The sequence below is a fragment of the Oncorhynchus tshawytscha genome, linkage group LG11 (genome assembly GCF_018296145.1).
Source record: "Oncorhynchus tshawytscha isolate Ot180627B linkage group LG11, Otsh_v2.0, whole genome shotgun sequence".
NCBI lineage: Eukaryota > Metazoa > Chordata > Actinopteri > Salmoniformes > Salmonidae > Oncorhynchus > Oncorhynchus tshawytscha.
Window position 1 is genome coordinate 22,412,623 of NC_056439.1, and position 26,837 is coordinate 22,439,459.

Genomic DNA, 26,837 nt, shown 5'->3' on the forward strand with positions numbered 1-26,837 from the left:
ATACCCTGGTAGGTTGACTGATAACCTGAACCAGGTTGCAGGCACCGGTTATAGTTTGAAGCTTTTTCTTGAGTGAACAGCTTGATGAAAGCCAATCAATATTTTGGTCACCCACAAAATATACCTTGCTCTTGATATCAGATACATTATGAAGCATTTCACACATATTATCCAGATACTGATTGTTAGACTATAGCAACTTCCCACAAGAATAGGCTTTAGGTGAGGCAGTTGAACCTGTAGCCATATTACTTCAACAGCATTTGGTATGAGATACTCTATGACTATGAATATAAACAGAAACACTTCCTCCATTGGCATTCCTGTCTCTTCTAGATATGCTATAACCATGTACTGCTACCAGTGTATCATCAAAGGTATTATATAAGTGAGTTTCAGAGATAGTCAGTATATGAATGTTGGATTGAAAGAGGCATTCAAGGGAGTTTGAGGAACATAAATTAGGTTACTTACATTGACTGCTGACACCCCTGGGACAATGTACATTTGCAGCAGCACTATGACAACTCAGCGACACAATGGTAGGGATTATCTGAGCAGGGCTTGGGTCACGGATAATTCATTGTCTCAACGCGGCCTTCAAGTGTGCGGACAGGGTCCAGTACAAGCCTCTTTCCCCCTACGCTTAAGACAGAGTATAGCTCTTTGATTCTGTTTTCTCCCTTCCCACACCCAGCTTCTTCTATAACAAACACAACAGAACTGATATAATTTGGGGTCAGCTGTTCTGGACTGTCAGATTGATGTTTCTAACCAACACACATTGTTCAGTTCATATTCTGCGGGGTGGTAGGTAGAGAGGCAGATCAGTAGCCAGAAGATTTATGTCTATTCAATTCTAGTTTTACAAAATACAGTACAGTATATTAGGTCAATTTATATATATGAGCTATGGTAATGTACCACACTGACGAAAGACTACAATAAACCCTCTAAATACACCTGACGACCTGGTTGAATGGAGGAGAAACACACACACAATTAAATTAGGGAAAAAGTAATGCAATTCAAATAATTATGGAAAGCCTTTTGCTGTTGATTCTTAATCAATGGGCTCATCTAGATCACATGATAGCTTACCTACAGATTCAGAGAGTTAACCAAGGTCACAAATTGGTGGTTTGTGCTGCAAATGCAAATCTAATCCCCAAAGGACAAATAACCCACTTCGATGGATCTATCCATGAAGGGTATAGACAATGTTTAAACCTTTTTAATAGTTTTGTGAATGTGTTGGGATGAAATTGTGAGAGTAAAAATATTTGGAAGGGCCTAGCCTAGTAGTACTAGTGAAGTGACTACTCTTGGCCCCACTTGAAAGTTTGAATTGAAAGCTCCTCCACACTATTTACTGACTCTGGCTCCACCTTCTCAGATCCCACCGTCACACGACTTCCTCACTATTCCACCCGCAGCAGCCATGATGGTAGGTGTTATACACAATTTACTCTAGCTAGCTAGCGCACCTTATTGTTTTATATGTGCGTTCATCTGACACATTCATCAATAAACGTTGATTTGCCCATTGAAAGTTAAATGTGGCTAATGCATGTCCTGTGACGCCGTATTTTGTTTACCTAGCAAGAAGGGCTGGACGATGGTCCCGATTTCCTCTCCGAGGAGGACAGAGGAGTAAGTTTTTTTTCTTTGATTTAAAATACAAATATTTATCTTATTTGTATTTTGTTCTTAACAGTTCGATCAGCTATTTATATTATTTGTATTCTGCAGTAATTCCTTATTGCAAGATTTGATCAGCTGTTAGACAAGTGAAAGCCGTGGCTAACAGACGTCAAATTTGTTGAATAGCTAGCTACTGTTGGCTAAGCTAGCCAGCTTGACCACATCAGGAGTCAGTTGACTTCCTACTAGCTGGCCAGCTAGCTGGCAACTGTTACAATCCATTAGCTAGCTAACTAACGTTAGTTACCGTTTGTTGACAATGAACATAAGCTTATTTTAACTGCTCACTGTATGAATAACTATATTGCCATTGCTAACTAGTAACAGACCCATATACCTATGCACATTTATTAGATTTCTGCTATCGTTTTGCAGGCTAGCTAAGCTAGGAAGTGCATAGCCCAATAATGTAAAGTTACTCATACTTTGTTAGTGTCACACCTTATGTTATTTTCAAAGGTAGACCGGCTCTGGCTGCCAAAACAGCTAAATACTCCATCTAAACGTGAATCGATTGTCAATTGCGATACGGTTCTGGAAACATAAAGCCCTTTACTTTCATATCACATCAAACCCTTACCAAAAAATATTGCCGTTTTGAAAGTGCAGTCAACTGTGGTATTTTGGATGCAGTAATTGAAGCATAGTGCCGTTATACTGACTGCAATCTTTTTCATAATGGTATTTTCACACATGCAAAATCTACACTAACTGTGTACACTGTTTTAGCCGGCTTTATCACAGTTGCAGCCGACAGTATTTTTCAGCTACAACAAGTTTCTGGCGGCCTTCTTCCGTTTCACACAGGTGTTCGGAGCATGCTAGATAGCTAACTAGCAGAGGTGGGTCGCCTGCTCCCGCTTGTCTTTCCTTAAACATGCGCTGTAACATGGAGATATGGCCGTGTGGGAACACTAATCCCAACCCTATTAAAGGTGTGTAGTAATTGAACTTTTCGTTAATTTTTTTAATTATTAGTTATTGCTGATATGAAAGATATGTTTCCAAAACCATACCGCAAGCGATACGTGTTCATGTTTAGAGCATGCCTCGGGGGCTCTTAATAACAAAAGTCCCCGGGAAGAAGATACCTTCATCCATAGGCACTAAAGGTAGTTAGCATCTATGAATGGGTTAGGACGTGCACAGCTTCTGAGTTGGCTAGTAAGCCAATACATAGTCTGATTAATCAGGCTGTAATACACAATGAATTTGTATACAGCTCGACACTAATGCCTAGAAAATCATGTAAATGTTCCTTATAAGCCAGAATGTTGAATAAAATCACATTGAAACTTACCGGTTGTCTGTGCGGTTTGTCCTTCAGCTGTTCAAAAGTTAAGACGAATAAAGTATTGTGTACCCAACTCCTTAGAGAGCCGGTAGGTATATGGTTTGGTTTGGCACGGAGGTAAAGTTCGCTTTATTGGATATTCGGTTTTCTCTCGTCAATAGCTATTGACCCAAGCGTGCCATGACATGAACATTTTTTGTTCTTAACCAGGGGAGGATGAAGAACAAGCGATACCTTTTTTTTGTGTGAATTTTAGATTTTTCTTAAGATTGAAATCTAATTCATATACAGTGCCTTCGAAAAGTATTCAGACCCCTTGACTTTTTCCACATTTTGTTACGTTATAGGCTTATTCTAAACATGTATTGAATTGTTTTTCCCCTTCATCAATCTACACACAATACCCCATAATGAAAAAACAATAATAGTTTAAAAAAAAATGTTTTCACATTTATTACAAATGCAAAACTGAAATATCACATTTACATACAGTACCAGTCAAAAGTTTGAACACACCTACTCATTGAAGAGTTTTTCTTTATTTTTACTATTTTCTACATTGTAGAATAACAGTGAAGATATCAAAACTATGAAATAACACATGGAATCATGTAGTAACCAAAAAAGTGTTAAACAAATCAAAATAGATTTTTATTTGAGTTTCTTCAAAGTAGCCACCCTTTGCCTCTGACAGCTTTGCACACTCTTGGTATTCTCTCAACTAGCTTCATGAGGTAGTCACCTGGAATGCATTTCAATTACAAGGTGTGCCTTAATGCGTTTGAGCCAACCAGTTGTGTTGTAACAAGGTAAGTGTGGTATACAGAAGGTACTCCTATTTGGTAAATGACCAAGTCTATATTATGGCAAGAACAGCTCAAAAAAGTAGAGCGAAATGACAGTTCATCATTACTTTAAGACATGAAGGTCAGTCAATTCGGAAAATTTCAAGAACTTAAACATTTTCTTCAAGTACTGTCGTAAAAACGATTAAGCCCTATGATGAAACTGGCTTTCATGAGGACCGCCACAGGAAAGGAAGACCCAGAGTTACCTCTGCTGCAGAGGATAAGTTCATTATCATTCTGCAGCGATACGCCATCCCATTAAGGTTTGTGCTTAGTGGGACTAGCATTAGTTTCTCAACAGGACAATGACCCAACACACCTCCAGGCTGTGTAAGGGCTATTTGACCAAGAAGGACAGTGATGGAGTGCTGCATCAGGTGACCTGGCCTCCACAATCACCTGACCTCAACCCAATTGAGATGGTTTGGGATGTGTTGGACCGCAGAGTAAAGGAAAAGCAGCCAACAAGTGCTCAGCATATTTGGGATCTCAAGCATTCCAGGTGAAGCTGGTTGAGAGAATGCCAAGAGTGTACAAAGCTGTCATCAAGGCAAAGGGTGGCTACTTTGAAGATTCTAAAATATAAATATATTTTCATTTAACACTTTTTGGTTACTACATGATTCTATGTGTTATTTCATAGTTTTGATGTCTTCACTATTATTCTACAATGTAAAAAATAAAGAAAAACCCTTGAATGAGTAGGTGTGTCAACTTTTGACTGGTACTGGAAGTATTCAGACCCTTTACTCAGTACTTTGTTGAAGCACCTTTGGTAGCTATTTGTATTATTGGTATTCTGCAGTAATTCCTTATTGCATGATCTGATCAGCTGTTAGACAGGTGACATCCGTGGCTAACAACAGACGTCAAATTTGTTGAATAGCTAGCTACCGTTAGCTACAAATACAAAACTAAATACTCATTTACATAAGTATTCAGACCCTTTGCTCAGTACTTTACAGCATCGAGTCTTCTTGGGTATGACGCTACAAGCTCGGCACACCTGTATTTGGGGAGTTTCTCCCATTCTTCTCTACAGATCCTCACAAGCTCTGTCATGTTGGATTGGGAGGGTTGCTGCACAGCTATTTTCAGGTCTCTCCATAGATGTTACATCGGGTTCAAGTCCGGGCTCTGGCTGGGCTACTCAAGGACATCCAGAGACTTGTCCCGAAGCAACTCCTGTGCTGTCTTGGCTTTGTGCTTAGGGTTGTTGTCCTGCTGGAAGGTGAACCTTCGCCCTAGTCTGAGAACCTGCTCCAGAGTGCTCAGGACCCCCTGTACTTTGCTCCGTTCATCTTTGCCTCGATCCTGACTAGTCTCCCAGTCCCTGCCGCTGAAAAACATCCACACAGGATGATGCTGCCACCACCATGCTTCACTGTAGGGATTGTGCCAGGTTTCTTCCAGACATGACACTTGGCATTCTGGCCGAAGAGGGCAATCTTGGTTTTATCAGATCAGAAAATTTTGTTTTTCATGGCCTGAGAGTCTTTGTGTCTTTTGGCAAACTCCAAGCGGGCTTTCATGTGCCTTTTACTGAGGAGTGCCTTCCGTCTGGCCACTGTACCATAAAGGCCTGATTGGTGGAGTGGTGCGGAGATGGTTGTCCTTCTGAAAGTGTCTCCCATCTCCACAGAGGAACTCTAGAGCTCTGTCAGAGTGACCATCAGTTTCTTGGTCACCTCCCTGACCAAGGCCCTTCTCCTCCGATTGCTCATTTTGGCCAGGCGGCCAGCTCTAGGAAGAGTCTTAGTGGTTCCAAACTTCTTTAATTTAAGAATGATGGAGGCCACTGTGTTTTTCGGGAACTTCAATGCTGCAGAAATGTTTTGGTACCCTTCCCCAGATCTGTGCCTCGACACAATCCTGTCTCGGACCTCTACAAACAATTCCTTTTACCTCATGGCTTGCTTTTTGCTCTGACATGCACTGTCAACTGTAGGACCTTATATAAACAGATGTGGGCCTTTCCAAATCATGTCCAATTAATTGAATTTACCACAGGTGGACTCTAATCAAGTTGTAGAAACATCTCAAGGATGATCAATGGAAACAGGACACCTGCACTCAATTCCCAGTCTCACAGCAAAGGGTCTGATACTTGTGTAAATAAGCTATTTCTGTTTTTAATACATTTTCTAAAATTCAGAAAAAACTGTTTTCACTTTGTCATTATGGGGTATTCTGTGTAGATTGCTGAGGAAAATAGCATATTTAATCAATTTTAGAATAAGGCTTTAACTTAACAAAATGTGGAAAAAGTCAAGGGGTCTGTCTTGGAGTCTACAAATCATTAAGAACACCTTATTCATATGGAAGAACAGCCTCAAGTTGTCAGGGCATGGACTCTACAAGGTGTCAAAAGTGTTAAACAGGGATGCTGGCCCATGTTGACTCCAGTGCTTTCCACAGTTGTCAAGTTGGCTGGATGACCTTTGAGTGGTGGTCCATTCTTGATACACACAGGAATCTGTTGAGTGTGAGAAACCCAGCAGCGTTACATTTCTTGACACAAACCAGTGCATCTGGCACCTACCACCATAACCTGTTCAAAGGCACTTACATATTGTCTTGCCCATTCACCCTCTAAATGGCACACATACACACAATCCATGTCTCAATTGTCTCAAGGCTTAAAAATCCTTCTTTAACCTGTCTCCTCCCCTTCATCTACACTGATTGAAGTGGATTTAACAAGTGACATCAATAAGGGATCATAGCTTTCACCTGGATTCGCCTGGTCAGTCTATGTCATGGAAAGAGCAGGTGTTCATAATGTTTTCTACACTCAGTGCATATTTATATTGTCATGGCTTGCTTGGTTCAATAGCTTTGACGAGAGGAGACCGAATATCCAATATAAATTTGCATTTCCATCTAAAAAGATGTATGATCTCCAACATGTTAAGTTCATAGGAGGATGTCAAATGAAAGTCAAGAGACTATATTTTTGAGATATTAAGGCATATATAAATCTGTAAACCATTTTCCATCCTAAAAATTAGGAATAAGCAAAGGCTTTGATTTCTGGTCAAACAGATCGGAAAGGGTCTTAGAAAACGTCTAACAGAAAGTCTTAAACGATATTAAAAACACAATCATGTTAAAGTTAAGACCCCTGCCTACTAATATGAACACATATTTCGTTTTGGAGAATTACTTTTCTTAATGTACACTACCGTTCAATAGTTTGGGGTCACTTAGAAATGTCCTTGTTTTTGAAAGAAAAGTAAAACACGGTGAAGAGGTGACTCTGGGTTCCTGGCCTTCTAAGGCAGAGTTCCTCTGTCCAGTGTCTGTGTTATTTTGCCCATCTTAATCTTCTTAATCTTAATCTTCCCTGCTCCAACTGCACCTACCACCAACCCTCTTTCCATCTACTGTAACATGTATCCTGACCCACTGCGCACCGACCAACACTGTACGTCCATGGATTATTATTTCAGATTTGGTCTGGTCCGGACCAACCAAATATGGTCTTGTTTAGAGGCGGAGCTCATTACAATAGTCCATGTGTAGAATAATACCAATATATGCATAAGAAAGATATTGCATATTTCTACCTTTTTACAGTGCATTCGGAAAGTATTCAGATCCCTTGATCTTTTTCACATTTAGTTACGTTACAGCCTTATTCTAAAATGGATTCAATCATTTTTTTTACCTCGCTAGTCTACACACAATACCCCATAATGACAAAGCAAAAACAGGTTTTTGAAATATCACATTTACATAAGTATTCAGACCCTTTACTCAGTACTTTGTAAAAGCACCTTTGACAGCGATTATAGCCTCAAGTCTTCTTGAGTATGAGCTTGGCACACCTGTATTTGGGGAGCTTCTCCCATTCTTCTCTGCAGATCGTCTCAAGCTCTGTCAGGTTGTATGGGGAGCATTGCTGCACAGCTATTTTCAGGTCTCTCCAGAGATATTAAATCGGGTTCAAGTCTGGGCTCTGGCTGGGCCACTCAAGGACATTGAGACTTGTCCCGAAGCCACTCCTGCGTTGTTTTGGCTGTGTGCTTAGGGTCGTTGTCCTGTTGGAAGGTGAACCTTTGCCCCGCTCTGGAGCAGGTTTTCATCAAGGATCTTTCCCTCGGTAATCTTGACCTTGACTAGTCTCCCAGTCCCTGCCTCTGAAAAACATCTCCACAGCATGATGCTGCCGCCACCATGCTTCACTATAGGGATGGTATTGGCCAGGTGATTAGCGTTGCCTGGTTTCATTTGGCATTCTGAACCATATACCTACCGGCTCTCTCTAAAGTTGTGTAAACAATACTTTCCTGTGGATATTCTGTCTAAAATTTTGAGCAGCAATCTACACACAAGGCGCACAGACAACCGGTAGAGTAAGTTTATATAACATTTTATTTAACATTCTGGCTTGTAAGGAATATTTACATGATTTTGCAGGCATTCGTGTCAGGCTGTATATACCAAATAATTTTGTTTTACAGCCTGATTAGTCAGACTAGCCAAGATGTTATTTGACAGAGCCAGCTATTGGGGAATGGTGATTTTGTCATTTGCTCATCACTAAATACAATACAATATCCGTTACAATATTTTGCAGCCTAGGGCAGTCAATGTTGACCTCCAAACTGATGCAACACTTCAAGTGGACATTTCTGATGCGTTGAGTGAGCGGGACAAGGTTAAGTTTACTGTCCATACTAAGGTAAGAGAGTTTACCTACCTGTCTATTTATTCCTGTTTGCCCTGGCACTTGGCAAATGAAAGGCCAATCATGTGCATTTTTATGGCTGTATGAATCGAGACTCATGTCACATGACTTGCAATTATGTTCCTCCTCAGCAGTCATCTTATCTCCACATTCATGTTGTCTTCTGAAAATAAGTGTGTGTGTATGCAAAATCAGCTTTGTTGATTTCACGGAACGCAAATGAAGATCTAAGGTTAAGAAACTGCATGATGGCATTCCACTCCACTTCATTTTCTATGCAGAGAGAATTCCAATAGTCATTCATTTCCTGTCACTGTCAAAGTGTAACCTCATGTCATATGGGTTTATTTGTTTTTACGGCTGCTTTTATAATGTTTCGACTCTTGTGAAGGAAGGAATTCATTTATGATTCAAATGGTTTAGTCACTGTCTTTAGATGATCATTGTGATCATCATTGTGTCCAGATCATCTAAGTTTTTCCCCTTTAAAAAAAAAAAAAATTGAGCTGCACATTCTAATTGGCAGAAAGATATTTTCAGAAGAGCCATAGAGAAATGCTCTATTCTGTATTTGGCTCTGTTTTTCAGTATAATGTGTTCTATGACTGACGTCTGATTCCTATTATTTTGTTTTACCTTCCAGAGCACTCTTCCTAACTTCAAGCAGAATGAGTTTTCAGTGGTGAGGCAGCATGAGGAGTTCATCTGGCTCCATGACTCTTTTGTGGAGAATGAGGAGTATGCAGGCTACATTGTAAGTACTGAGCCCCACCCAGGGTACTCTGCCCCCCCCCAAAATGGCACCCTATTACCTATATAGTGCACTACTTTTGACAAGTTGTGCACTATATGGGAATAGGGTGCGATTTGGGAGATGACTGTTTTGGCTTTTAGGATTGGCTTATAAACTTCAGGGTTTTAGAAAACAACTAAATGATTCATTGTCAATTCCCTTTCTCATTAAAACTGTCTGGTGTCATGGAGTAATGAACTTAGCTTGATGTTCATTTCCAAGAAACTGCTGATTTAACTGTGATTTGTTGAATTGTAGATTCCCCCTGCCCCACCAAGACCTGACTTCGATGCCTCTAGAGAGAAGTTACAGAAACTGGGGGAAGGTGAAGGTTCCATGACCAAGGAAGAGTTCACCAAAATGAAACAGGAACTTGAAGCGTGAGTTCATGTTCATTAGGTCACATCAAACAAAAAGTTAGGATAGTACAACCTCATTTCATGCTCTCTGTGTTTTATAACCTTCCGTGCCTACTTGACACGACCCATGTTGCTCGTACATTGCTTTTGTGTTTCAGTATAGTGGTTTGGTTGGGATACTTGGATGCACTGAATGCCATTGGTTCATAGCTTGGCTATATCTGTGTTTCAGCGAATACTTGGCTATCTTCAAGAAGACCGTGGCGATGCATGAAGTGTTTCTTTGCCGTGTGGCTGCCCATCCTGTCTTAAGGAAAGACATGAACTTCCATGTCTTTTTAGAGTACAACCAAGACGTAAGTGGGGTTGAGATTACCAATTTAGGATTTAGATTTCCAGTCAGGTCCAAAAGTAGTGTCTCCCTTGATAAAGATGAGTCAAAAAGACTGTTTAAAATAAATACAAATACTGAGCTATATTGTATGCTCCAATGTTTTTGAAATTACGTTATTTTAAACTAATACAAATTAAATTATATTTGTCACATGAGCCGAATACAACCTTAATGTGAAATGCTTACTTACAAGCCCTTAACTCAAGAAATCGTTCAGAAAATATTTACTTAATAAATAAAGTACATTTTTTAAATATAAAGTAACACAATAAAATAACAATAACGAGGCTATATACAGGGGGTACCGGTACAGAGTCAATGTGCTGGGGTAAGGTGACTATGCATAGATAATAAACAGCACGTAGCAGCAGTGTAAAACCAGGGGTGTGGGGGTGTCAATGTAAATAGTTAATTGTTCAGCAGTCTTATGGCTTGGGGTTAGAAGCTGTTAAGGAGCCTTTTGGAGCTTGGAGCTTCAGTACCGCTTACCATGCAGTAGCAGAGAGAACTATGACTTGGGTGACTGGACAATTTTTCTGGCCTTCCTCTGACACCGCCTAGTATATAGATCTTGGATGGCAGGAAGCTTGGCCCCAGTGATGTACTGGGCCGTACGCCCAACCATGTGTAGCGCCTTACGGTCGGATGCCGAGCAGTTGCCATACCAGGTGGTGATGCAACTGGTCAGGATGCTCTCGATGGTGCAGATGTAGAACTTTTGAAGGATCTGGGGACCTATGCCAAATCTTTTCAGTCTCCTGAGGGGGAAATGGTGTTGCCGTGCCCACTTCACGACTGCCTTGGTGTGTTTGGACCGTGATAGTTTGTTGGTGATGTGGACACCAAGGAACTTGAAGCTCCGGACCCGCTCCACTACAGCCTTGTCGATGTTAATGGGGGCCTGTTCAACCCTCCTTTTCCTGTAGTCCACAATCAGCTCCTTTGTCTTGCTCACCACACTGTCAGGTGTCTGACCTCCCTATAGTCTTATCGTTGTCGGTGATTGTTGTGTGGTGAGCTTTTGTGTTGTCAGCAAACTTACTGATAGTGTTGGAGTCGTGCTTGGCCATGCAGTCGTGTTTGAACAGGATGGGGCTAAGCACGCACCCCTAAGGAGCCCCAGTGTTGAGGATCAGTGTGGCAGATGTGTTGTTGCCTACCCTTACCACCTGGGGGCAGCCCGTCAGGAAGTCCAGGGTCCAGTTTCAGAGGAAGGTGTTTTGTCCCAGGATCCTTAGCTTAGTGATTAACTTTGTGGGCACTATGGTGTTGAATGTTGAGCTGTAGTCAATAAAAGCATTCTCACATACAGTACCAGTCTAAAGTTTGGACACATCTACTCATTCAAGTTTTTTTCCCTACATTGTAGAATAATAGAGAAGACATCAAAACTATGAAATAACACATGGAATCATGTAGTAACAAAAAAAGTGTTAAACAAATCAAAATATATTTGAGATTCTTCAAAGCAGGCACCCTTTGCCTTGATGACAGCTTTGCACACTTGGCATTCTCTCAACCAGCTTCACCTGGAATGCTTTTCCAATCGTCTTGAAGGAGTTTCGATGTCTTCACTATTATTCTACAATGTAAAAAAATAAAGAAAACCCTAGAATGAGTAGGCATGTCCAAACTTTTGACTGGTACTGTAGGTGTTCCTTTTGTCCAGGTGGGAAAGGGCAGTGTGGAGTGCGATTGAGATTGCGTCATCTATGGATCTGTTGGGGTGGTATTTGAGTGGGTCTAGAGTTTCCTGGATGAGGGTGTTGATGACCAGCCTTTCATAGCACTTCATGGCTACCAATGTGAGTGCTACGGGGCGGTTACCTTCACTTTCTTGGGCACAGTGACTATGGTGGTCTGCTTGAAACATGTAGGTATTACAGACTCGGTCAGGGAGAGGTTGAAAATGTCAGTGAAGACACTTGCCAGTTGGTCTGCGCATGCTCAGAGTACACATCCTAGTAATCCGTCTGGCCCCGCGGCCTTGTGAATGTTTACCTGTTTTAAAGGTCTTGCTCACATCGGAGAGCGTGATCACACAGTAGTCTGGAACAGCTGGTGCTCATGCATGCTTCAGTGTTGCTTGCCTCGATGCGAACATAAAAGGCATTTAGCTCATCTGGTAGGCTCGTGTCACTGGGCAGCTCGCGGCTGGGTTTCCCTTTCTAGTCCATAATCGTTTGCCAGCCCTGTCACATCTGACAAGCATCAGAGCCGGTGTAATATGATTCAATCTTAGTCCTGTATTGACGCTTTGCCTGTTTGAGGGGATAGCAGGATTTCTTAAAAGCGTCCGGATTAGTGTTCCGCTGCTTGAAAGCGGCAGCTTTAGCCTTTAGCTAGGTGCGGATGTTGCCTGTAATCCATGGCTTCTGGTTTGGATATGTACGCACGGTCACTGTGGGGACGACGTCGTCGATGCACTTATTGATGAAGCTGGTGATTGAGGTGGTATACTCCTCAATGCCTTAGGATGAATCCCAGAACTTATTCCAGTCTGTGCTTGCAAAACAGTCCTGTAGTGTAGCATCCGTGTCACCTGACCACTTCTGTATTGAGCGGGTCACTGGTACTTCCTGCTTTAGTTTTTGCTTGTAAACATGAATCAGGAGAATAGAATTATGGTCAGATTTGCCAAATGGAGGGCGAGGGAGAGCTTTGTATACGTTTCTGTGTGTGGAGTAAAGGTGGTCTAGAGTTTTTTTTTTTTTTATTTTTTATTTTTTTTTGACATGCTGGTAGAAATGAGGTAGAATGGATTAAAGTTTACCTGCATTTAAGTCCCCGGCCACTAGGAGCGCCGCTTCTGGATGAGCATTTTCTTGATTGCTTAAAGCCTTATACAGCTCATTGAGTTTGGTCTCAGTGCCAGCATCGGTTTGGTGTAAAAGGGATGGCTACAAATAATATAGGTGAAAACTCTCTTGGTAGATAGTGTGGTCTACAGTTTATCATGAGGTACACTACCTCATACCTTGAGACTTCTTTAATATTAGACATCACGCACCAGGTGTTATTGACAAATGGACACACACCTCCATCCCTTATCTTACCAGACTTAGCTGTTCTGTCCTGCTGGTGCACGGAAAACCCAGCCAGCTCTATATTATCAGTGTCATCATTCATCCACGACTTGGTGAAACATATTATAGTTTTTAATGTCCCGTTGGTAGGATGATCTCGAACGGAGATCCTCCAGTTTATTTTCCAGTGATTGCACGTTGGTCGATAGAACGGATGGTAGAGGCGGGATGCCCACTCACCGACGATTTCTCACAAGGCACCACAATCTCCGCCACCTGTATTTCCGTCTTTTCTTCACGCGAGTTTATTGCGATATTACCAATTTTATTGGTCGCATACACTTATTTAGCGGATGGTATTGCGGGTGTAGCGAAATGCTTGTGTTCCTAGCTCCAACAGTGCAGTAGTATCTTAACAGTTCACAACAATGCACACATCTAAAAGTAAAATAATGGAATTTATAAATATTAGGACGGGCAATGTCGGAGTGGCATTGACTAAAATATAGTAGAATAGTCCTCTAGTCTGATGAAACAAAAATAGAACTGTTTGGCCATAATGACCATTGTTATGTTTGGCAGAAAAAGGGGGATGCTTGCAAGCTGAAGAACACCATCCCAACTGTGAAACACGGGGGTGGCAGCATCATGTTGTGGGGGTGCTTTGCTGCAGGAGGACTGGTGCACTTCACAAAATAGATGGCATCATGAAGATGGAAAATTATGTGGATATATTGAAGCAACATCTCAAGACATCAGTCAGTAACGTCGCAAATGGGTATTCCAAATGGACAATGACCCAAGCATACTTCTAAAGTTGTGGCAACATGGCTTAAGGACAACGAAGTAAAGGTATTGGAGTGGCCATCACAAAGCCATGACCTCAATCCCATAGAAAATTTTGTGGCAGAACTGAAAAAGCGTGTGTGAGCAAGGAAGCCTACAAACCTGACTCCGTTACACCAGCTCTGTCAGGAGGAATGGGCCAAAATTCACCCAACTTATTGTGGGAAGCTTGTGGAAGGCTACCTGAAATGTTTGACCCAAGTTCAACTATTTAAAGGCCATGCTACCAAATACTAATTGAGTATATGTAAACTTCTGACCCACTGGAAATGTGATGAAAGAAAAGGTGAAATAAATCTCTCTACTATTATTCTGACATTTCACATTCTTAAAATAAAGTGGTGATCCTAACTAACCTAAGACAGGGAATTTTTACTAGTATTAAATGTCCGAATTGTGAAATTGAGTTGAAATGTATTTGGCTAAGGTGTATGTAAACCTCCGACTTCAACTGTACATAAGAGATGAGTAAAGCCGTATGTAAACATTATTAAAGTGACTAGTGTTCTATTATTAAAGTGACCAGTGATTCCATGTCTATGTATATAGGGAAGCAGGACTCTAAGATGCAGGGTTGAGCAACCGTGTGGTAGCTGGCTAGTGATGGCTATTTAACAGTCTGATGGCCTTGAAGATAGAAGCCGTTTGGAGAACACCCAGTAGCAGGACATTTTAGCCAACAATCTGTCTGTCTCTGCTAGTAGGCAGAAAATGGATCTTCCAGCAAGCCAAAAACCCCAAACACACAGCAAAATTCACAAATCAACATTTTGCAATGGGTATCTGTCTCTGGACTTGAATCCCATTGAAAACAGTGGTTTGAACTGAGGAGGGCAGTCCATACGCTCAGTAGAAGGATATCAAGGATCTGGAAAGATTCTGTATGGAGGAATGGTCTAAGTTACCTCCCAATATGTACTCTAATCTTACAACATTTTAGAAAAAGGCTCAGTGTCGTTATCCATGCAAGGGATTTAATACAGTCTTTTTTACTCATCTTTATGAAGGGTGCCAATCATTTTTAACCTGGCTGTATTTTGGTGACGATTGTAGCTGTGGAAATGTTATTAGACAAGCTCTCTCGCTCTCTCGTTTCTTTTAACTTTAGATAACTCAAAAGGCTAGTCGAATGTGCCTGAAAACATATGCCATTTCCTTACCTTGTCTTAGATTTATCATTGTCAGTTTGTCCTTACTTGACCTCTTTTGTTCACAGCTGAGTGTCCGAGGCAAAAACAAGAGGGAGAAGATGGAAGATTTCTTCAAGAATGTGGTGAAGTCAGCAGACGGCGTGTTAGTGGCAGGGGTGAAGGTGAGTTGGGTTTGCTTTTCTGTGTAAACCATTCCTCCACTCTTTTCTATGTAAATCCATTCAGCCAAGTAAATGGGGATTGAACTTGCTTTGAGTTTTATATTTGAATGAAATCACAACATAAGTATTTTGCGCCTTACGCATTGGTTGAAAAACATTGTTTAGCATCATGAATGGTGCTCACATTTTGTATAAATGCAGTTGTCAAAATCTGTATCTTCAGATTTGTATTTAGTATTTAACAGTTAGTATGTGTATAAAGTTTGACATAATTGTCTTTTGGATTTCAGGATGTAGATGATTTCTTTGAGCATGAGAAGACATTCCTTTTAGAGTACCATAATCGTGTCAAAGATGCCTCCTCCAAATCTGATAGAATGATCAGGTCTCACAAAAGTAAGTCTCCTCACTGTCTCATAATATCCACGTGCTAGGTAAGCTTTCTGCTGTATAAATGGATTTTAATCAGTTATTGAGAATGAGATTGATTTGAGTAATTCCAATTGAAAGTATTGAAATGACGTTTTTGCTGTGAACTATTGGTGAGTCACTTTGGTATCACGTTCTAATGTTTGTGGAAATCAGCCTGTTTGTGCTTGTGGTGTGCGTTGTATTTTAAGTCTATTTTCTGTTTCATATTAATTCGCTGACAAATATGGACATGGGTAAGTTGTTTGGTTATTTGTAGTTGGGTCAGTCGGTCTTAAAATGTTGGGGATGACAGCCGACTCAATTCTAAACTTTGTCATGTTCCTAAAAAATGTTTTGGCTGAGCACAATAACTTGTAAATTACCTGGGTTTTTTGTAGCCATATTTTTTGTCCAAATTTTTATACCTTAATAGGTAAGAGCCATGAGGTTCCCTTTTAGTCTTTTGAAAAAAAATGTTCTGCCAGTTTTTTCACACCTAAATCCTGCTTTGACAGCTTCAGGAAACAAATTCCCCTGAGAAATCTAGTCCTCTGTCATTCCCAGGAATCAGACAATACATCTGTCATGTCCGCAGCTTTGTGTAGGAACTACTATGTATGCATGTAACCTAATTTCCACAGCATTAAAAAATGATACTGTGTTTGAAAAGTGACTCCCTGCGTATTTGAAATTGTCCTGCTGCAGATGTTTTATCATTGTAGGTTATTTTCTGAAAGATGTTTGCTTGCATTTTATTGATATATTTTGTACATGATTGACCGACCATCTGTGTGAGTATGGGGGTTGAGCTGTTATTTGAAATGTAATGTGATCTAATGCGAGTTCCTCTGTTGAAGATGCTGCAGATGATATCAATAGAATCGCCTCCACACTGTACACTTTAGGAACCCAGGACTCCACAGATGTGTGCAAGTATGCAAAGAGTTTCCCCTTTTCTCTCCATACATTGTCTGCTGCCAACAATCGACAATAACTCAAAAATATAATCTAGAAACTATAGTAACTCAAATGCAACTTACTGTTTTCCAGATTTTTCTTGAAAGTCTCTGAGCTGTTTGAGAAAACACGGGTATGAGGATTTCTCTTTAATATTGTGTTCTCTGTATGACGCAATTTTGTCAATTTGTTGTGTACCAGCTATGAACACCGAAGCATAGGCTATGATCAATAACTATATACATTATAGCCAAAAACTAGACCTGTGGTGACCGGTGGTGATTGGTCACAATGTAGATCTTGTCTAAAGTTCACAAGTTTCTGCTGGTGTCCCTTCCTCTACAGAAAATAGAGGCTCGAGTGGCTGCAGATGAGGACCTGAAACTTGCCGACTTACTGAAGTATTATCTCAGGGAGTCACAAGCTGCTAAGGTACCTAACATGACCCTGCTTTTCTTAATCATCAATCAATTATGTTTAGATACCCTGGTCAGTTATCAGATACCCTGGTCAGTTTTCAGATACCCTGGTCAGATACCCTGGTCAGTTATCAGAGGTATTCTCTGACCATTTTCATCAGACAGTGTTGTAGTGTTAGTATTAATGTGCTCTATGGAATCTGCTGTTCTTCAGGATCTATTGTATAGAAGAGGGAGGGCCCTGGTAGATTACGAGAATGCAAACAAAGCTCTGGACAAAGCCAGGGCAAAGAACAAAGATGTGCTTCAGGCAGAGACCAGCCAGCAGGTGTGCTGTCAGAAGTTTGAGAAAATCTCAGAGTCCGCAAAGCAAGGTACTTTATCCACTTTCTTTATATATATATATTTATTTTTTTCCTGGCTAAATTATTGCTTGAGAAATTGCTCTTTGCTAAGAAGCTATTTTTGTTTCTTTTTGACAATTTAAATTTTTAAACCGTCACGGTAAGGTACTTAATTGCTACCCAGAAATGATTTGATATTGAGATAAAAACCGCTGCATTGGACCTTTTTAGCAGTATTAATAATTCAAGGCATTTCATACTTTTCCCAAATGTATCCCTCCCTGTTGAAAATTATATCAGACTCCCAAGTTTTGCATGTAAGAGAAGCTTAACCAGATTAGAGATGTAGAGGGGTGAACCTGATAATGTTCTGCAATTCCGGAATAGAGCTTATAGACTTCAAGACGAGACGAGTAGCAGCCTTCAGAAAGAACTTGGTGGAACTTGCCGAACTGGAACTCAAACATGCTAAGGTCATTTTTTATTATACATGGTTGTCTATTAGCGATTCTATCAAGTCTGTATCACAACCGGCCGTGATTGGGAGTCCCATAGGGTGGCGCACAATTGGCCCAGTATCTTCCGGGTTTGGCCGGTGTAGGCCGTCATTTTAAATAAGAATTTGTTTTTAACTGACTTGCCTAGTTACATTTTTTTTAAATAAAATAATTAAGACTTCCAAAACTGATTTTTCCCCAGGTTTAGGCTAATCCTCTTTCTCGCTACTTCTCCACAGGGTAATTTACAATTATTGCAAAGCTGTGTCGGGGTCCTCAAAGGAGACACTTAGGTCTTTACTGAAGGTTTAATGTACAGAGTTTTCCCCGCTTTGGTCTGGTCTTCACTGAGAAGATGGAAGAGAGAGCATATCTGGGGTCCGTTTGTTTTCAGGATGTCTGTTCGTAGTCATCACCAGAGACACCGAACTCCACCCACAACCCCCCTAAAACGTGAGGAAGCCGCAGTGGAATACCTGCAATATCCACACAGCACAAGAACCTAGAACTTTGTTAAATCACTTCAACTTTTTCATTGTTAACAGCAATCATAATTTTCCATGGGAATCTTCTCCCAATCTATATCACGTCATGTCTGTCCAGATTGATGATTTGTTATTATTTTGCTTAGTGTAATCTGAGGCCAATAGTTTCAGTAAAACTTTTTTCTGTGATGCTGCTCAGTTACTTTTTCATTCTTACTATTATTGAAGTGTACTGTCACTAAAAGCCTTGTACATGTTGTATTTGTTCTCACTGTACTGCTAATGATTGTTTAAATTTTTACTAATACTTTTGTTTTTCAGTAATTTCATAGAACATAACTATGTTCTTTTTTCCATTACAGACAAGTAATGCTTCAGTATGTTTGCCTTAATGTAGAGTAAGCCTATCAAGTATTGTTAAAAAATAAAAATAAAAAATTGATCACGTTTTTGTTTGTGCAAAAAAGTGCACTGTATATGAATGTTTTTTTCCTTCTGTGACCAAAGCTTCCATTTATTTAGATGGAGAAATGCTGAAACAAATGGTTGTACTGATAATGATGATTAAAATGATTATGAAAATATTAATAATAAATGATACTGTTTACCTTAGAACCGTCCTGAACATATTTCATGAAATGTTTTGACTAGGCTATTTGTTGTCCATCTATCTAGTTGTAAACATTTTTAATTTTGTATCTTTTATGACTCCGAGAGACATGGAAGAAAAGCCAGGGGAAGCCAATGGAAAAGTACCTTCAATATCATATTAAACTCCATTTCGACTGTTCATATTAAGGTTGAATAAAAAGATGATTGCCACTTTTTAAACTGCTTGTACTAGGTTGTTTCTTTCATCTTGAATGTGTGGATTATGTTGTGTAGATCAGTGTGGGGGGAATCTACATTTCATAAATGGAAGGGGGTGAATACTTACACAAGCCTCTATTTGAGCAATCCCCTTTTCTAAAATCTACAGTTGCCTGCTAGTTTTGAACGCCTGGGACTTTTACTTTGAAAAGCGCAAATCGGAAGTAATGTGAAATATCAGGAAGTAAGCTACAAGGACCTGGCGACGAAAGCTTTATAAAGTTTCCACCTTTGTTTACCTTTACTTCGACTGTTCTCGTAACTTCATTTGCCAGCTAGAATTCATAAAATACAAAATGAACAGACAAGTAGAGTATGATTCATATGAGATAGAGGAGCCAAGTGATGAAGAAAGAGCTGAGGACAGGTAATTGTGGTTGCAGGTTTGACGTTAGGTAGCGTTTGGCTAGCTAGCACACTAAGAACGCAAGCGGGTCGTCCAATGCAAGCATGGTTGCTGGTGATGCTATCTACTTAACGTTAGTAGCCGAACAGTAACATGCAAACCGATTTCAATGTTAAATGTTTGGGTACAGTATTGTTTCCATATTCTATAGCTTGATTCGCTTGAAGGCCCATAACGTTCAATATTAACGTTACTTGGGCACTGTGAAGTAGGGGTTGGATCTGTGAAGCAGGGTTGGGGTCAATTCCATTTCAACAATTGACTGGATTTAAATGTAATTGAACCCAGTCCTGTTATAAAGAAGTATTTTATTATTAGGGCGCAAAGTTGTGAGTGTTGTTCAAACAGGATCTGACCAATGACTGTTCAATATGAAAACTGTATGACATCAAGACCCTCCTAATTTGTTGCTGTATTTCCAGCTCTGAGGATGAGCTGGATGTGCTCTTGAACGGGACCCCGGATCAGAAGAGGAAGCTCATCCGAGAATACTTGACTGGGGAGAGTGAGTCCTCCAGTGGGGATGAGTTTGAGAAAGAGATGGAGGCAGAGCTCAGCACCACCATCAAGACTATGGAGTGCAAATGGGCGCCACCTACAGCACCAGCAGGTGGGAGTTTTCTTCTAGCATCAATAGTTTTTTTGTGTCTTTTTGGCTGGCGGTGGCAGCAATGCACACTGTTGTTCTGTTGTGAATAGAGAGAACACTTCAGCTGCAATTACTGGCTGGGGGTCTGGGAGCATCTAAAGCTAATTTCCTGCATTTCTACACAATCTATGACCCTTTGGGGGTCACTTGTATTGTACATAAGAATAGAATATGTTTCTAAATACTTCTACATGAATGTGGATGCCACCAAGATTATGGATAATCCTGAATGAATCGTGAATAACGATGAGTGAGAAAGTTATAGACGCATAAATATCATGAGCATAGTGTTATATACAGACAGTGCACCATGACAGATCTATAACGTTACATTGCTATGCTGACTATGATTGGGGTGGAAATACTATCTAACATTAGCCAAGTTTTGGCAGCCATAACGGTACATCAACTGGCGAAAACGAGCCAAGTTAATGTACTTCCGTTGAAACGGGAAGAAACAAAGGTTACAGAACATTTCAATAAACACAACATCTGTTAGATACTGCTACCTGACAGATTGCTAGAGCTGAACTGGCTGTTAGTTCATTCACTTCAGACAGAACGTCAGTCGATTCGAGATGGAACATTAGCTAATGTTACATGTCAGTTACACTACTAGCTCAGCACTGGGAATAAATAACTATTTTTCTGTTAAGTCAAAGAGCAGTTACCTTTCCAGCTCATTCAGTCAAATAAAGAGTAGCCAGTTTCTGCTCAGCCTGCTTTTACAATTCGGGGGGGAGCACAACACACACAGACAATAGCTGCCTCTGTTCGCGCACACTGTGGTGTCCGCATTCCTAAATCAAACCGGCTGAAACCACCAAACAACCTACCGCGCTGAGGCCCCCCTCATGGTCTTAAAGCACAGCACACCAATGCCTGTTTTTGTATCACAATGCAATGATAAAACTGGGAGGGACAAAAACTGGGAGGGACAAAAACTTTCCCAGTGAAAGTTGCGCCCCTGTCTATCAATAATATTGTACTGCTAGGGCCTCCCGTGTGGCGCAGTGGTTACGGGCGCTGTACTGCAGCACCAGCTGCGCCACCAGAGACTCTGGATTTGCGCCCAGGCTCTGTCGTAACCGGCCTCGACCGGGAGGTCCGTGGGGCGACGCACAATTGGCCTAGCGTCGTCCAGGTTAGGGAGGGTTTGGCCGCTAGGGAAATCCTTGTCTCATCGCGCACCAGCGACTCCTGTGGCGGGCCGGGCGCAGTGCGCGCTAACCAAGGTTGCCAGGTGCACGGTGTTTCCTCCGACACATTGGATGGCGCTGTGTTAAGAAGCAGTGCGGCTTGGTTGGGTTGTGTATCGGAGAACGCATGACTTTCAACCTTCGTCTCTCCCGAGCCCGTACGGGAGTTGTAGCGATGAGACAAGATAGTAGCTACTAAACAATTGGATACCATGAAATTGGGGAGAAAAAGGGGTAAAATTCACAAAAAATAAATAATTAATAATAATAATATTGTACTGCTGTACTCGTTAATAACAGTGTCCATTTGTCCATCCCAGGAGAGGCTTTGGGTAACAATGACAATGCTGCAACGCCTGGGTTACCACAGCCAGAGCTTTATGACAATGTTTATTTTGACTCTGATTCCGACGAGGAGGAAACTGCTCCAAGTAAGTGTGTAGCTAGAATTAATCTGTAAACCAAACATTGACTCTGAGGGCACAGATTAAGCCCTAACCTTGGACTTAAAAGGACAGAGTCCTATTGTTGTACAGATGATGCGATATGATTGTTTGATCCTCTTCTGCAGGCAGTTCCTCGGGTCAGAGACGCAGGAAACAGCGATCCATCCCCACCAACGATGAACTGCTGTACGACCCAGATGAGGATGACCGGGATCAGGCATGGGTGGACGCCAAGAGGAGGAGGTAAGCGATGCATCCATCATACAAAATGTTACAAAAGTATTTTTGTGTGTAATAACAGGGTGAAGTTTGAAAGAATATCCAAATATTTAAGGTCGGTTTCTCGGACCCAGATTAGTAAAGCATGCTCAGTGGAGAATTTCCATTGATAGTGCTTTTTAGTCCACGAGTAGGGTTGGTTGTAAGTCACACAGTGCCTTCAGGAGGTATTCATAACCCTTGAGTTTTTCTAAATTTTGTTACGTTACAGCCTTATTCTAAAATGGAGTAAATAATTCTACAGACAATACTCCATAATGACAAAAACGAAAACAGATTCATAGACATTTTTGCAGATTTATTAAAACCAAAAGCAGAAATACCTTATTAACATAAGTATTCCGACCCTTTGCTATGAGACTCGAAATTGAACTGTTTCCATTGATCTTACTTGATGTTTCTACAACTTGACTGGAGTCCACCTGTGGAAAATTCTATTGATTGGACATGATTTGGAAAGGCACTTACCTGTTTATATAAGGTCCCACAGTTGACAGTGCATGTCAGAGCAAAAACCAAGCCATGAAATCGAAGGAATTGTCCGTAGAGCTCCGAGACAGGATTGTGTCGAGGCACAGATCTGGGGAAGGGTACCAAAACATTTTGGCAGCATTGAAGGTCCCCAAGAACAGTGTCCTCCATTGTTCTTGAATGGAAGAAGTTTGGAACCATCAAAACTCTTCCTAGAGCTGGGCAAACTGAGCAATCGGGGGAGAAGGACCTTGGTCAGGGAGGTGAGCAAGAACCTGATGGTCACTCTGACATTGCCACTTTCCATGTTGTCTGTTGTCTGTAGCTTGTGAGGTGTGGAAACACTTTGTTGCTTTAATGGATTTTGTCTTGTTGCTTTTTGTTCTATCTGTATGCTATGTCTTGCTTGTCCTATGTTGCTCTGTCTGTATGCTATGTCTTGCTTGTCCTATGTTGCTCTGTCTGTATGCTATGTCTTGCTTGTCCTATGTTGCTCTGTCTGTATGCTATGTCTTGCTTGTCCTATGTTGCTCTGTCTGTATGCTATGTCTTGCTTGTCCTATGTTGCTCTGTCTGTATGCTATGTCTTGCTTGTCCTATGTTGCTCTGTCTGTATGCTATGTCTTGCTTGTCCTATGTTGCTCTGTCTGTATGCTATGTCTTGCTTGTCCTATGTTGCTCTGTCTGTATGCTATGTCTTGCTTGTCCTATGTTGCTCTGTGTGTGCTCACTGCTCATTTATTGTCTGTATTGTAATTGTTTTTAATAACCTGCCCAAGGACTGCGGTTGAAAATGAGCCGGCTGGCTAAAACCGGCACTTTTACTGAGACGTTGATTAATGTGCACTGTCCCTGTAAAAATAAACTCAAACTCAAACAGAGCTCTAGAGTTCCTCTGTTGAGATGGGAGAACCTTCCAGAAGGACAACCATCTCTGCAGCACTCCACCAATCAAGCCTTTATGGTAGAGTGGTCAGACGGAAGTCACTCCTCAGTAAAAGGCACATGACAGCCCTCTTGGAGTTTGCCAAAAGGCACCTAAAGACTCTCAGACCATGAGAAACAATATTCTCTTGTCTGATGAAACCAAGATTGAACTCTTTGGCCTGAATGCCAAGCGTCACGTCTGGAGGAAACCTGGCACCATCCCTACGGTGAAGCATGGGGGTGGCAGCATGCTGTGGGGATGTTTTTCAGCGGCAGGGACTGGGAGACTAGTCAGGATCGAGGCAAAGATGAACGGAGCAAAATACAGAGAGATCCTTGATGAAAACCTGCTCCAGAGTGCTCAGGACCTCCGACTGAGGCAACGGTTCACCTTCCAACAGGACAACAACCCTAGCCACACAGCCAAAACAACGCAGGAGGGGCTTCGGGACAAGTCTCTGAATGTCCTTGAGTGGCCCAGCCAGAGCCTGGACTTGAACCTCATCGAACATCCCTGGAGGGACCTGAAAATAGCTGTGTAGAAATGCTCCCCATCCAACCTGACAGAGCTTGGGAGGATCTTCAGAGAAGAATGGGAGAAACTTCCGAAATACACTTGTGCCAAGCTTGGAGTGTCATATCCAAGAAGACTCAAAGCTATAATCGCTGCCAAAGGTGCTTCAACAAAGTACTGAGTAAAGGGTCTAAATACTTATGTAAATGTGCATTTCATTTCATTTTTTTATACATTTGTAAAAATGTATACAAAACTCTTTTTGCTTTGTCATTATGGGGTATTGTGTGTAGATTGGTGGGGAAAAAACAGTTTAAATCATTTTAGAATATCTAACCTAACAAAATGTGGAAAAAGTCAAGGGGTATGAATACTGAATGCACTGTATGTAAATTATGTTCCCCTATTGCCTATTTGATCAGGTACAACGAAAAGAGAAGATTGCAATCTTCACGAAACAGAAGAGGGCAGTCCCAGGGGCTTCCAAGCAGCGATGCTGTCCTTAACTGCCCAGCATGCATGACCACGCTGTGCCTCGACTGTCAAAGGTAGGAAATAAAGAGTTCATTTGGCTGTGAATATCATCTTGAACTGAACTCACAGCATTTTACACAGCCAAACATTACACCCACTACAATTGTAAAGGTTGAGCAATTCTGGAAAGGATTTGTCTCAATTGACCTCTTGTTTGTTTTTGTCTACAGGCATGACAAATACAGGACCCAATACAGAGCCATGTTTGTCATGAATTGTACAGTAAACAAAGAGGAGATTTTACGGTATAAAACGCTCAATGAGAAAAATCTGAGGAGCAGAAAGAGGAGGAAAGGGCGTCAACCAGAGCCAACAGCATCAACCACAATGGAAGCCACAGATTCAGGAGCAGTGTTGGGGATGGGCGGAGAGGAGATCTACCATCCTGTTCAGTGTACGGAGTGCTCCACTGAGGTGGCAGTGCTCGATAAGGACGAGGTCTACCACTTTTTTAACATCCTCGCCAGCCACTGCTGAAGATACACTGTTGTGATATCCCTGATAAGACTTTTGGTGTCTGAATGTACATCTTTTTATGGTATTAGACAGGGGGGGGTGTAAAGATCATGTAAAGATTTGATGTATAAGCATTGGCCTCCAACATTTTATTAAGTTTACCCCTATGGTATTTATTCTGTTTTTTTATAGGTAGAACCAAAGATTTGTATATATTCACACTGTACTGTCTTTGGTTAGGGTATGGACGTCCCAAGGATTCCGGATCGCAATAACCGTTTGTAAATCTGATTAGAGTCGGGACAGGAAGTGGAAACCGCCCTTTGCGCGTCGCTTTTTCATGTGATTCGAGATTGGTTGAGAAAGAAAGCCGTTAAACATCACTGGGGGGATTAATCTGCACCGGTTGATTGCATTCATTTTGGAACCGGGCTGCCTCCTGGATGTGAGCTAGGTGCCCTGTTCGAAGCCCACAGGGATATTTGGCTCAAAACAAAAGGGATGTAATTGGCATGTTGAGGATAGAGTCGATTCTGTGATTTCACATGCAAAAGTGATTGCTTTTGATAAACGCTTTATCTACCAATAAATAATCGGCAATCACAAAAAAGACAGAATAAATACAACTTCAAGTTATGGCGTTTTGAAGTTATCTGGAAGAAAATATCCTGGTTGTGTTACCAGTATATTCTCGTAACGGCTTTATACATGTTGAAGCCTTGGGTGAGAACCATCTTCAGTATCCTTTTTGGTTCCAGAATAGTTTGAAAATAACTAGGCTACTAGGTATTTTAGCCGGATAGATAACTAACTACAACCCCTTGCCTTGTAATTTCGAATAGTTAGCAAGTAGCCTATTTGTTGGTTAACATTTTATTGCTGAACAGTAGACTATGAAACGATAACAGTAGGCTATAGCTACTAGCTTAGGTGGTCACAGTGTAGCCTACTGTTGGTGCATTCAAGACAACTCGGTAATATCCGACATAAAAACTCGTAGAAAGATGAGGCCAGGGTTTTCCACTTGTCAAATCCCGACGTCAGTGATCAGGTTGTAAAGGGGGAGCTCTAGAAAGATGCCAGAGTTTCCAAGTTAGATGACCTTTCCAAACGTTTTTTTTTTATCAGTCGTAGCTCGTTTTTTCCGAGTTCCCAGTTGTTTTGAATGCGGCATCTATCTCACCTGCAGGCCTAAACGTGTGCATGCGCAACTATTGAGAATTTATCCGGCATAAAAAGTGCATGTGTAGACCTCATGTAGCCTGCAGTCATTGGTGTAGACTGATTTGATATGTTAGGCTACTCAAGTAAGTTGGAAACTGTTCAAAAAAGGTGAGGAAGATATGACTATCAAATTAGGCTACTGTTGATCACAACACTGAACAATTATGACTAAAGAATGATTTTATCCCTTTCATAGGCCTGATAAGCAGTGGTGTCTTTTTTTTCTTCTTTTTTTTAGCAGTGGTGTGTATTCATGGATGCCAAGGGAAGCCAGGCTCCCCCCAAAAATGTACCAATAAAAATTCAAAACATAAATTGTTTTATCTTTCATAATGTGTTTCATAATTTTCCTTTAATTCCCGAGGCTGAATGTATCTCACAGGAGAAAACATCAGCGCATGCGAAACAGCACCCCTCTGTATCTGTAGGCCATCTATCTGATGCTGTCTGACATTGTTGCCACCCGTAGCATTGAAGGCA

General features: G+C 41.2%; 2 protein-coding genes across 3 annotated transcripts; both read left to right on the plus strand.

Annotated features, from left to right (window-relative positions):
• The first annotated feature begins 1,348 nt into the window (after positions 1-1,348).
• On the plus strand, positions 1,349-19,213 carry LOC112261604 (sorting nexin-6-like). The gene is made up of 14 exons (XM_024437057.1): positions 1,349-1,447; positions 1,603-1,653; positions 8,429-8,533; positions 9,183-9,293; positions 9,591-9,712; positions 9,924-10,047; positions 15,174-15,269; positions 15,560-15,665; positions 16,538-16,613; positions 16,731-16,770; positions 16,983-17,069; positions 17,271-17,430; positions 17,788-17,873; positions 18,137-19,213. The coding sequence occupies exons 1-14, from the start codon at positions 1,442-1,444 to the stop codon at positions 18,188-18,190; spliced, it is 1,224 nt and encodes a 407-aa protein (XP_024292825.1). The 5' UTR covers positions 1,349-1,441; the 3' UTR covers positions 18,191-19,213.
• A 193-nt stretch (positions 19,214-19,406) lies between these two features.
• On the plus strand, positions 19,407-26,687 carry LOC112261605 (e2f-associated phosphoprotein). 2 transcript variants are annotated; one of them, XM_024437058.2, is made up of 6 exons: positions 19,407-19,619; positions 20,081-20,268; positions 21,827-21,937; positions 22,078-22,195; positions 24,566-24,691; positions 24,848-26,687. In XM_024437058.2, exons 1-6 carry the CDS (start codon positions 19,549-19,551, stop codon positions 25,152-25,154), a joined length of 921 nt encoding a protein of 306 aa, XP_024292826.1. In that variant the 5' UTR covers positions 19,407-19,548; the 3' UTR covers positions 25,155-26,687. The 2 variants fall into 2 exon arrangements, with proteins under 2 accessions (XP_024292826.1, XP_042185856.1); XM_042329922.1 differs by lacking the exon at positions 19,407-19,619 and adding an exon at positions 19,667-19,731.
• Positions 26,688-26,837: the final 150 nt, after the last annotated feature.